The sequence below is a fragment of the Capra hircus genome, chromosome 13, assembly GCF_001704415.2.
Source record: "Capra hircus breed San Clemente chromosome 13, ASM170441v1, whole genome shotgun sequence".
Taxonomy (NCBI): domain Eukaryota; kingdom Metazoa; phylum Chordata; class Mammalia; order Artiodactyla; family Bovidae; genus Capra; species Capra hircus.
The window spans coordinates 19,600,569-19,613,974 of NC_030820.1; the positions used below are offsets into that span (position 1 = coordinate 19,600,569).

At 36.3% G+C, this 13,406-nt stretch overlaps 1 protein-coding gene across 1 annotated transcript in view; it reads right to left on the minus strand.

Annotated features, from left to right (window-relative positions):
* Positions 1-13,406, minus strand: part of CCDC7 (coiled-coil domain containing 7) — an 85,452-nt gene that overhangs the window by 61,589 nt on the left and 10,457 nt on the right. The window contains exons 6-9 of the mRNA XM_018056851.1: positions 12,602-12,768; positions 8,653-8,714; positions 6,678-6,734; positions 4,285-4,360 (exon numbers count right to left, since the gene is read on the minus strand). Coding sequence (XP_017912340.1) covers positions 4,285-4,360; positions 6,678-6,734; positions 8,653-8,714; positions 12,602-12,768 — 362 coding nt within the window. The remainder of the gene's footprint in view (positions 1-4,284; positions 4,361-6,677; positions 6,735-8,652; positions 8,715-12,601; positions 12,769-13,406) is intronic.

Genomic DNA, 13,406 nt, shown 5'->3' on the forward strand with positions numbered 1-13,406 from the left:
TCCTCTATTTCTTTGCATTGATTGCTGAAGAAGGCTTTCTTATCTCTTCTTGCTATTCTTTGGAACTCTGAATTCAGATGCTTATATCTTTCCTTTTTTCCTTGCTTTTTGCTTCTCTTCTTTTCACAACTATTTGTAAGACCTCCTCAGACAGCCATTTTGCTTTTCTGCATTTCTTTTCCATGGGGATGGTCTTGATCCCTGTCTCCTGTACAATGTCACGAACCTCATTCCCATCAGGCACTCTGTCTATCAGATCTAGTCCCTTAAATCTATTTCTCACTTCCACTGCATAATCATAAGGGATTTGATTTAGGTCATATCTGAATGGTCTAGTGGTTTTCCCTACTTTCTTCAATTTCAGTCTGAATTTGACAATAAGGAGTTCATGATCTGAGCCACAGTCAGCTCTTGGTCTTGTTTGTATTGACTGTATAGAGCTTCTCCATCTTTGGCTGCAAAGAATACAATGAATCTGATTTCGGTGTTGACCATCTGGTGATGTCCATGTGTAGAGTCTTCTCTTGTGTTGTTGGAAGAGGGTGTTTGCTATGACCAGTGCATTCTTTTGGCAAAACTCTTAGTCTTTGCCTTGCTTCATTTCGTATTCCAAGGCCAAATTTGCCTGTTACTCCAGGTGTTTCTTGACTTTCTACTTTTGCATTCCAATCCCCTATAATGAAAAGGATATCTTTTTTGGGTGTGAGTTCTAAAAGGTCTTGTAGGTCTTCATAGAACCATTCAACTTCAGCTTCTTCAGCGTTACTGGTTGGGGCATAGACTTGGATTACTGTGATATTGAATGGTTTGCCTTGGAAACGAACAGAGATCATTCTGTTGTTTTTGAGATTGCATCCAAGTACTGCATTTTGGACTCTTTTGTTGACCATGATGGCTACTCCATCACTTCTGAGGGATTCCTGCCCACAGTAGTAGATATAATGGTCATCTGAGTTAAATTCACCCATTCCAGTCCATTTTAGTTCGCTGAGTCCTAGAGTGTCTACGTTCACTCTTGCCATCTCCTGTTTGACCACTTCCAATTTGCCTTGATTCACGGACCTGACATTCCAGGTTCTTATGCAATATTGCTCTTTACAGCATCAGACCTTGTTTCTATCACCTGTCACATCCACAACTGGGTATTGGTTTTGCTTTGGCTCCATCCCTTCATTCTTTCTGGAGTTATTTCTCCACTGATCTCCAGTAGCATATTGGGCACCAATCAACCTGGGGAGTTCCTCTTTCAGTATCCTATCATTTTGCCTTTTCAACTTATAAATAAGGTTAGAGTATACTTTGACTAGCATTCCAAAATTTCAATGTTCTTCCTAGAGATACTGTTCGATTGCTATGTATCTTTCCAGAACTTGTTCCATGGATTTAAATGACACTTTACATACCTATTCTACACTTTTTCTTAATGAGCTGGATGTTTGTTTTGTTTCCTTTTTCACATAAACGACATCACTGGATATGTGGTTTTCAACATTTTTTCACTTAACACCACTTCTGAGATCTATTTATATAGGTAAACACAGATTCCTCTCACTCCCTTTAAATACAACTTCTTATCCCATATCAAGATTTGGCAAACTTTTTCAGTAAAGAGCCAGATAGTGAGTCTTTTACACTTACAAACCAGATGGTCTTGTCACTACCAGCCAGCTCTGCAGTGGATATGGCTGTGTTCTAACAAAACTTTACAAATAAAAACAAGCTTCAGGCTAGATTTGACTCATGGACTGCAGCTTGCTGACAACTGTTCCATAGTACAGATAAAGTATTTTTTGGACTAATGAGCTTTTTATTAATTATAATCAGAATTCTTTAAAAGTTTTATTATGATTAACATACTATAAAATTAACTCACTTAAAAGTATACAATACATTTTAATATATTCACTGAGTAATAATTGTTGTTGTTTAGTTACTAAGTTGTATCCAACTCTTTTCTGACCCCATGGACTGTAGCCAACCAGGCTCCTCTGTCCATTGGATTCTTCAGGCAAGAATACTGGAGTAGGTTGCCATTTCCTTCTCCAGGAGATCTTCCTGACCCAGGGATTGAACCTGTGTCTCCTGCATTGCAGGTGGATTCTTTACTGCTGAGCCACCAGGAAAGCCCAACAGTAACTATTACCACTATCTAATTTTAGCACATTTTAATCACCCCAGAAATAAATGTGGTAGCCATTAGCACTCACTTGCCATTTCTCCCAGCACTACCTCAGTCCTGGCAGTCCGAAGTCTATTGTCTGTCACTATATATTTCATATAAAAAGAATTACAAAATATGTGGCCTTTTGAGACCGTTTTCTTATACCTAGCATAATGTTTGTAACATGTATTAGTACTGTGTTCCTTTTATAGCCAAATAACATTCCATTGTATGGACATAATCACTTTATTAATTCATTTATCAGTTTATGGGCATTTGGGTTGTTTCCACTTTTTGGCCACTATGAATAAACATACTTGTCCAAGTTTTTGTGTGGACAAATATTTTCATTTCTATTAGGTATAAACATAGAAACAGAATTTAATCATATGTCAACTGTATATTTAACATTTTGAGCAACTAGCAAACTATTCCATAGCAGATGTACCATTTAAATTCCCACCAGCAATATATGAGGGTCCCAATTTCTCTACATCCTTGCCAATACTGGTTACTGTCCATTGTTTTCATTGATATTATAGCCATCACTGTGCTAGTGGATATGAAGGGGTATATGACTATAGTTTTGATTCCCTAGTAACTAATGATGTTCAGTATCTTTTCCTGGGCTTATTGATCCTTTCTGTATATTGTGCGGCAAAATACTTATTTGGATTATTTGCCCATTGTCAAATATGATTATTTACCTTTTTTATGATTGAGCTTAAGAGTTCTTGTGTATATTCTGGGTGTAAGTTCCATGTCAGATACATGATTTATGAACGGTTTTCACATTCTATAAATTGTCTTATGTTCTTAATGGTATTATTTGCAGCACAAGTTTTTAATTTTTAAGTTAATTTTTCTTTAGTTGGTTGTTCTTTTGATATCTTAAGAAACCATTGGCTAACTAAGTAAAAATACTTACTCCTATATTTAAAAAGGTTAATTTTAGCTATGAAATTTACATCTGGTAATTTTGAATTAATTTCTGTGCATGGCACAAAGAAAAGGATCCAACTTCATTCTTTTGCATATGGATATTCAGTTCTCTAAGCACAGTTATTTAAAAAAGTATTCTTTCCTTACTGAATGGTCTTGACCTCCAGGTTGGTAATCAGTTAACCATAAATGTAATGATTTATTTCTGGACATTATTTCCATTCATTCTAGTCCACTGATCTATACAGGTTTATCCTTACACCAATATTACATTGTCTTGAATACTATAGGTGTATACAGAGCTAAAACTACTGAAGTATGAGACTTCTAAACTTTGTTCTTCTTAAGATTTCTTTGACTATTCTGAGTTCTCAGAGCTCTTTTCATCTTGCAAAACTGAAACTCTATACCCATTAAAAAACAACTTCCCATTCCTCATCCCTCCTGGCAATCACCATTCTATTTTCTCTCTGGGTGAATTTGACTACTTAAAATGCCTCATAAGTATCACACAAAATCACACAATTTTGTCTTTTATGACTGGCTTATAATTACTCAGCATTAAGGTCCTCAAGACCCACTCCAGTGCTCTTATCTGGAGAATCCCAGGGACGGGGGAGCCTGGTGGGCTGCCGTCTATGGGGTTACACAGAGTCGGACACGACTGAAGCGACTTAGCAGCAGCAGCAGCAAGGTCCTCAAGATTCATCCGTGTTGTACCATATGTTTGAATTTCTTTCCTTTTTAAGACTGAATAATATTCCATTGTATGTATAAGACACATTTTCTTTATCTATTTATCCATCACTGGATACTTGGGTTGCTTCCACCTCTTTGCTATTCTGAATGATGCTACACTGAACATGCTGTACAAGTATCTCAAGACTGTAATTTCAATTTGGGGGGGTTACATTCCCAGAAATGAAATTGTTGTATCTCCACCTCATGATCCAAATAAATGAATCATATTTTTTGAGGAACTGACATACTATTTTCCATTGTGGTCATACAGCTTCACATTCTGTATGATTGTAATTTTAAGCTTCAAAATTAAACATTTCATAAAAATTAACAAAATTTAAATTTTTAACAGTAATTTTATTTTCTATGTTTCCAATTTATCTGCAATAAATATACACTTGTATTTATAATGAGGAAAAGGAGTTATTTTAGAAGCTTACCTTTCTAATTTATTTGCCTGATTTTCAAATATTTTCAACATGGTATTCAATTGATTAGTTACAGGAGAAGTTTCTACTGTTAAAAAAAAGGAAAACATTTAAAGGAATTACAAATGGCAAAGGCTATATGTATATGCTGACAAAACTCACTGCTATATGTGAGAACCAAACAACGAGGAAACAGCAGAAATGTGCAACATATAACAAGGGGACCAAATAAATCAAGTATATCAAGAATCTAAGTAAACCAGAGACCTTGCTTTGGGAGGGTCAGTACTCCCTGAATATTCAAGGAGTATATTGGGAGAAGTCAGCATTAGAAGAATAAAGTTCAGAATTTCTTATAGGTAAGAAAGTATTTAATAATGCTTGTATAGAAAGTAATATGGTATAACAAACAATATTTTTAAATTAATCCAATAAAAGCATAGCACATAATTTTAAATTATGTCCTGTATGCCGTAAAAGTTTACAAAGAAATAAACTATTATTTATGTCACAATCTGAAAAACAGTTCTCAAAGAGGGAGAAAGGACCCTGCTATGGACTGATTATTTGTGTTCACCCAAATTCATGTTAAAATCCTAATCTCCAATACAATAATAATTAGAGATGGGGTCTTTGAGAGAAAATCAAATCATGAGAATGGAGCCATGTGAGACACAAGAGAGCTTGCTTGCTCTCTCTTAGTGGTCTGTCCATTATTTAAGGACACAGCAAGATGTCCATCTGTAATACAGGAAGAAAGAACCTGACCAGGATGGAACTCTGATTTGAACTTCTCAGCCTCCAGAACCATGAGAAATACATTTCTATTGCTTAATCCGCTCAGTCTATGGCGATTTGTTATGGCAGCCCCCCTAAAATGGGCCCATATCTATAATTTTACTAGTTCAGGAATTTCAACTCAGTAGCATAGAATGTGTAGATGAGAATATTACATATCCATTGCCAAATGGAACAGCTTAGGAAATCATCCAAGTGCTCTTCCCTCAAGACCTCATTATGAATGACCTTAAAACAGAAGAAAAAAGATCAGAGAATCCAAGTCTCATTGAACTGTTCTATTATAGTTAAGACCCTTTTCTGAGCAGAGTGTCTCTGGTTAACAAAGTGGTTTAAAAGTTACTTTAAAGTAGCCCAAATTTTTTCCTTAAAAATTATGAGTAAAATTTCTACTTGTATATTTTACTATTTTAGAACGGTTTTATGATTAGATGTGTTCCATTGGTCTATAAGTGGGCATAGAGACCTCTGTTTTTGTCCATGATGGTGCATCAGGGACCAGAGTTACACTTTCACTTTAAACCTATTAAAAACTAGACAAATATATGATATAGTATTCAGACACCAGAAAACAGAAGGGACAAGGCAGTAATCTCTCACAGAAGGAAAACAAAGAATTGCTCGATGACGACCCTACCTTACTGCCTGAAGTTCCAGACCACAGGCATAAGGAAGGGAAACCCAGATAAAGTTACTGGTCTCCTTGAGTTCAGAGACAAGGTTTAGAGACTGGAGAGGCCAAAGCAGCTAGAATTCACAGGGCACAGTAGTAGACAGAAGACAGCTGCATAGATTGAGGAAGAGCGAGCTCCACAGACATGCAAATGGTTCCCCCTAAAGCAGAGAAAGACTTTTACTGTCTACTCCAAAGCTCTAGATATCTTTCTATCCAATCTGGTCAGTCAGGGCTGCCTCAGATCAGAAGCCTCTATACATCTTGGGAGTACTGTAGAATGTAGAGAAGGCCTTCATTTAAACATGACACTGTTAGAGTTTATAGCTGAAGCTGAAAGAACAGGATTACCATCAACTTTTCCAACCAAGTTTTATTTCCCACTTCCAAAACAGTATTCCACAGCACACATGATTGTTTGAAAATTCTCCCCAGTATTAAGACATAAAAAAGGCAGTTTCTCCTTTCTGTTGATAAGTAGTCAGAAGTTTGAAGTCTAGCAGCTCTTTATATTCATGAATTGATAGGTACTCAGCTACAGTCAATGTATAAGTGTATACGGGATGATCTGTAATTCACAGTAACAGAGTCTACAAATGACCTCTTAAATTTATCACTGTTCCTTCCTCAAAGGTCTACCACCTCTGCAACATTTTTGTAGCATATTCTAATCATAATTAAAAATCCTCCACTCCAAGTAATAACATGGAACTCCTTAAAAATGAGTCTATTATAAAAAAAAAACAATATTTTTGGTAGGCAGTAGCTAACTACGAATTTCAATATTTACTTGATAGCCAGCTCAACTGTATGGCTCCAAACTCCAGGGAATTTATGCTTAACTTAACAAGTATTATTTTAAATTATAGAAAATTATAGAAATATACATAACAGGGGTTATTAATACAGTGATGTTTAATGAGTAGAAACTTACATGGCTCAGTCACAGAAACATCTGTAATTTCTTCAGTTGAGTGTGTTTTTATGAATTCTGAAATAATAGTTATAAGTTTCAATATCAATCATATATATCAATTGAATTTAAATTTCATAGTTTTTTTAATAACTCATGCAAGAGAAAATTCTTGGGCTTCCCTGGAGGCTCACTGGTAAAGAAGCCACCTGTCAGTGCAGGAGACCCAGGTTCAATCGCTGGTTGGGGAAGATGCTGCATGGAGCAGAACAACTGAGCCTGCACCACAACTATTGAGTCTGAACTCAGGAGCCTGTAAGTCACAACTGCTGAGACCCAGGCATGCTCTGCAACAAAGAGAAGCCTGTGCACTGCACCCAGAGAGTAGCCCCAGCCTCTCTCCAACTAGAGAAAATCCTGCACAGCAACGAAGACCCAGCACAACCAAATGGAAGTAAAGATTTTTTTAAAAAGAGAACACAAAAAGTCTAAGAAAAGCAACAAAGCTGCCAATATTGTAGATCCTCTAAATCAGGCAACAAATTGGAACATCTAAAAAAAATGTGCGTTAACAACTGAGTGATGTGAACTCACCGTTTTCTCAACAAAACTTGTTTTTCCTCTTATATTTTCCCATCTAATCTCCCTTCCTTTCATTATCCAAATCTGCCCCCTTTCCTCTTTTATTTGTACTCTAATACAGGCACTTATTACACATTTAAGATACAACAGTTAACTTCCCTTTCTTACTCCCAACCCCCAAATCGACCTTCTCTATGTGGTCAGAATAATCTAAATTTCAACATGCCACTTCCCTATAAAAGAAGTCTTCAATGATTCCCTAATTAAATATATTGGTGGGGAGGAGAAAGTGTGCCTTAGCACAGAATCTAATCCCTTGGCATAGGCTTTCTCCTATCTTATCCCTTCCTATTACTCGATACTTGAATACCATACCAGTAGTAAGGTGGCGCTAGTCGGACACGCCTGAGCGACTTCACTTTCACCTTTCACTTTCATGCACTGGAGAAGGATAATGGCAACCCACTCCAGTGTTCTTGCCTGGAGAATCCCAGGGATGGGGGAGCCTGGTGGGCTGCCGTCTATGGGGTCGCACAGAGTCGGACACGACTGAAGTGACTTAGCAGCAGCAGTGATAAAGAACCCACCTGCCAATGGAGGAGACAGAGGAGATGCAGGTTTGATCCTTGGGTTAGGAAGATCCTCTGGGGGAGCGCATGGCAACCCACTCCAGAATTCTTGCCTGGAGAATCCCATGGACAGAGGAGCCTGGAGGGCTATGGTCCATGGGGTCGCAGAGTTGGACATGACTGAAGCAACTGAGCGCACACATGCATAATTCCCTATTTATGCTGTTTCTCGTGCTATACCTTCTTCTTAAAATACCAAATATCTCCCTTCTCCACTTGACAAAATCTTACTGATCCACTATTGTTGTTGTTTAGTCACAATGTTGTGTTTGACTCTGCAACCCCATGGATTGTAGCCCTCCAGAGTCCTTTGCCATGGGAGTTCCCAGGCAAGAAAACTGGAATGGGTTGCCATTTCCTTCTCCAAGGGATGCTGCAGACCCAGGGATGAAATCCACATCTCCTGCACTGGCAGGCAGATTCTACACCACTGAGGCCACCAGGGAAGCCCTTTAAGGTTGCATAAAACCTTAAGTCTCTCAGGCTGAACAAGCTGGCTCCTTTCTGTGGAATCACTGCAAATAACACGTATCTTTTTCATAATACATAATGCGCTTGTATCCATATCATGTTGTGGATTTTGAGGGTAAAAACCAAGTTTTATTCATTTTGTATACTCTCAGAATTTGAAACATAAGAACTTCTATGAAAAGATCAACTACTATTGAATATCTTTAAATTTATCATATAATTTATATGGCTATCAATTTTTACACTTTAAATCTCAAAATGTTAGTGTATTTAGGAAACTCTGTAAAGGCTGGACTTGTGCAAAATATTATCACCTTCAATTTTCTGCTTCATAATTTCATAAGTTTGCACATCTTCTGGTGGAATTCCACTATCCCTGTTAAAATTTAAATAAATAAAACATATCAAACAATTTAAGAACCAGAATATATGCTCTAGACATATGCAGTTTTTAAAATAAAATTTAATGTTTTCTTTAACCTTTATTCAGACATTGAGGTAAATTATCTAGTAAATAAGTAAAAAATATCAAACTATGTAATTCTATGAATTCTATATATTGACAGAATGTATTCCATGGATATAACTGGGCATATTCCATGAATATAATTAGGCATACCATGTATATGACGTATTCCATGAATATAATTAGCTATACCAACTACCACATAAACGAAACTAGTAAAAAATATATTTGGTATAAGCATGACATTTCTTTGTATCAATGTATTATTAATATGTAATCAATTGTTAAGAGCACAAGTTCTGGAGTCAGACTACTTGGCTCAAAACCTGTTTTATCCATTTACTAACTATGTGATCTTGGGTAAGTCATTTAACCTGAGCCTCAGTTTCTTAATCTATCAAAATTGGGTATAAGGGTACCTATTTCATAAAGTAGTTGTAGGACCAAAAGACACACATAAAGTTACTAGGAAAATACCTAGCACACATCTGATGCTTAAATTTCAAGTATTAACATATGAAATTAATCCTATGCTTCACAATAGATAGCACAGGTGAATTTATAACTGAACCTCTGAACCAAGGCTGTTGTGCAGTTCCCATTGAAGCCAACACAAGTATCATTCCTTTCATTCCTTTAAGTCTAGTAATTGACATATGGAGATATCAATGAAGTTACTGCATAATAAATAGTAGCCTCTACCAACTACAGGTATTTTCTATTTTAACACTGTAAAATGAAAGGATTTTGTTCATGTTTAATGTAACAAAATGGTTGTTGATTAAACAGAAAGTTTTATTAGGATAAGTTACTATACCAGATATGGTTAGGGATGGGGAACAAATGAGTTGAATTCAGGTAGCCATAAAAATTCATATTTATTTACTATTTATTACACGTGATAGGAAATATGTAGATGTGCATGACTAGTTCTTATCTTAAGAAAGTAACAATCTTGACAGGAAAACTTACACATGAATAATCAAATTAATAACTTATGAAGTTACATTGGTAGCTAATCATTGATTAATTCACAAGAAAACTATTGGGTATATTATTTGTTGTCAAACAATAGGGGACAAGAAAGAAGTAAAAAAAGAAGAGATCACTATAGGATGGATTTCTCAACCTGAGTACTATCAACATTTTAGACTGGATAATTCTTTGTTGCAGGGGCCTGTCTTATGTATTTTAGAATGCAGCATCTCTGACCTATACCTAGTAAGTGCCAGTAGCATTCTCCCACTTCCTAGTTCTGACAATCAAAGTGTCTAAATACAAATACAAATGTCTTCTGGGGCACAAAATAGCCCTCATGTAAGAATCAGTGCTATAAAGAAGCTCTACCATGGCACTCTATCAACATTACACAGGTCCATAAAGTCTATATAAATAATACTTGACAGCAGCCAGATCCAAATCTTGATAGAATGTCCTAAAATTTCTGCTACAGAAAGAGAAGATAAGGCTGGTGAACAAAGTCCACTAGATAGCTTCTCATTCCTGTCTCATGGAAGACTGACACAAACTTATTTTTCATCTATCCCCTATTTCCAGTTGAACACGGGGCCTTCTACCCCTCTCTTCCTTACACCCCAACTGAAGGATTCCGTTAAGACTATAAAGATGCATACAGCAGAAACTAACACAACACGCAAATCAACCATACTCCAATAAAAAAAAACAATCAAAAATAAAACATTATAAAGATGCACAGCTCTAGTTTAGACTTTGCTCCTTTCACGTCAGCAACAAATTGCTTCTCTAGCCTGTCACCTGGTCCCTTCTGCTGTGTCATCCTGTGGAGCAAGGAACACAGGGAGCTGACACCATGCTGATCCTGCTCTTGCTGCTGGCCTAAGTAATTCAACACCGTTTGTGCCCACTGTCTCCGTACTTCCTTAATATTCCGAAGTATGATAAGCCAGTCTCATAGCTACCACTATGCTGCTACTTCGGGGCTGCCTGCTTGCCAATAATGTTAACAAAAGTATATTTGAAAAATAGTTTTAAGATACAATGAAAGGGGATAGAAAGTACTGAGGAATTTTACCAGAATGAGTTGGAAATAATTGGGCAAATTATGAAGTTTATGAAGATTATAAATCAGATAATACTAAGTGAAATATCTCAAAACTGGAATTTTGTTCAGGCTAACTTCTCACTAAGGGAGAAAAGGTCTGATATTCATACAGTGGTGTTATATAACAGTAACACTGGAATTCCACTGACCCAATTGGAAAATAGCTCTGCCCTGAGCCATTCAAGTTTCTGCTAACTGCCCTGGCCCCTCAACCTTCCCAGGATCCAGCACCTAAAGGAGTAATCCTTAGCACAAACAGGACCCTGCTTTGATGATAATATCTGTTCTAATCAGTTGGTGCCCATATTATCCTGGTTCTTCATATACTTGGCACTACCACCAAGAACAGAACAGTATGTGCCTAAAGAATATAAATTACACATGCACATTTTTTTCTAGTACCAAAAAAATTTTTAAAAGGAAAATTATAGTTTGGGTTGGAAATAAAAGCAGAGTAAAAGTATTTTATGTCAAATATAGAAGGAAATGCTGCCATTTGTGACAATATGGATGAACCTGGATGATGTTATACCAAGTGAAGTAAGTCAGAGAAAGATGATTAATGTGTTATTTCGCTTACATGTAGAGTCTAAAAATTCAAATTCTTAGAACCAGAAAGTAAAATGGTGGCTGCCAGGGTTGAAGAGAGTTAGGAAGACAGGGTAATGTTGGTCAAAAAGTACAAACTTTCAGTTATAAGTTGAAAAAGTTCTAAAGCTCTAAAGTACAGCATGGTGTTTACTGTTCATAACACCACTGTTATCATATACCTGAAATTGCTAAAAGAGTAGATCTGAAGTGTTCTCAAGGAAAAATAATAACCACAGAGGTACAAAATATTCTATGAAGATACCCTATGAAGATATTATATGATGATTTAATTACTCATCTATTTCATTTCAATAGAGCTAACCCTCAATAGACAACAGAAGTATTCTTATAATCATTCATTTTAATCTCCCTCCCACCTACCAAAAAAGAAAAAGGATTTTCTCAACTATAAAGTAGTAATTCGTTTTTTGGAATATATCCCTGTTCGTATGCAACACCAGTGATGGTGTTCTCGAATAATGAAATATTTCACTATGCCTTAAATATATTATGCTGCTAAGTCGCTTCAGTCGTGTCCGACTCTGTGCGACCCCAGAGACGGCAGCCCACCTGGCTCCACCATCCCTGGGATTCTCCAGGCAAGAACACTGGAGTGGATTGCCATTTCCTTCTCCAACACATGAAAGTGAAAAGTGAAAGTGAAGTCGCTCAGTCACGTCTGACTCTCTGAGACCCCATGGACTGCAGCGCACCAGGCTCCTCCGTCCATGGGACTTTGCAGGCAAGAGCACCGGAGTAGGGTGCCATTTATGGAAGCCACCACATCATTCTGAGAAAAAAGTTTATAAACCAGATATTTCGAAGCCAATAGTGTTCAACAGAACTTTCAAACAATAGCTACATGTGGCTACTAAGCACTCGAAATGTTGTATGACTGAAAAATTGGTTTTTTAATTAAATTGAATTTTAATAGGCACAGGTGCCTAGAACCATTTCAAACCACTAAAAATTTCAAGTAGGAGTGAGCTAATTATATCTTCTAATTTGATTTAGAAGCTCTATGTACAGTATAATACCTGAACCATTATCTCATAAGTGTTACTAATTATATACCTACTCTTACTTTTTAAAATTCTTTTAACACTTTTAACATTTTACTTACTTGGGTTTAGACAACAGTTCTCTGAAGTTGTATTTAGACCCTTCTTTAAGGCGATTTTTCAGTTCTTCAAGTTTGTGTACCTGCTTTACTATTTGTGTAATGCTTAAACTGACTGTTTTATCCGGTGTTGGAAACTCTGCTTCTGAAAAAGTTTGATCTTTGCTTATCTAAAAATAATAAAATTATCCAATTACTTGGGAAATACTCATCTTGCTCCCATACCTCAAAGAAACTTCATTTCACTTATCATATCTAAATAAATTTTATATTGTCAATCTATAGCTACAATCAAATACTAATTTTACAAATATATGAGCAACTCCCTAGCAACAGAATTACATGAAGTGTTGGGTTTTATATGCCAAAACTCAAATTCAATCTTCTGTTTATTTTTTTAATATATAAGGATTTTAAATAAGTTAAATAACAATTTTAGCAGGATCAGTTACAGGCAACTCAAAATATTTAAAAAAGAATGCTAATCCTTGGGATGAGAGGATAAGTTGGGAAAAAAGTAGTTAAGCCATAATCTTTGGGGCATAGCAAAGAGAAATTCTAACACTGGGAATTTAAAACAGATACTTCACCTTACGAACATTAACCTGGAATGGGATTAAAGATATAACAGCATGAAGTACTGGGCAGTGTACTAGACGTCTGAGATTGTGGGATGAAGAACAAGTGGAAGGGAAGCAGGAGATAAAGAAATACCTTATGGACAAAGGCAAGATCCCAAATAAGAGGACACCAATTACAAACTGAACCTAAAAAGTGACATAGCAATCAACTACAATTATCCATATAC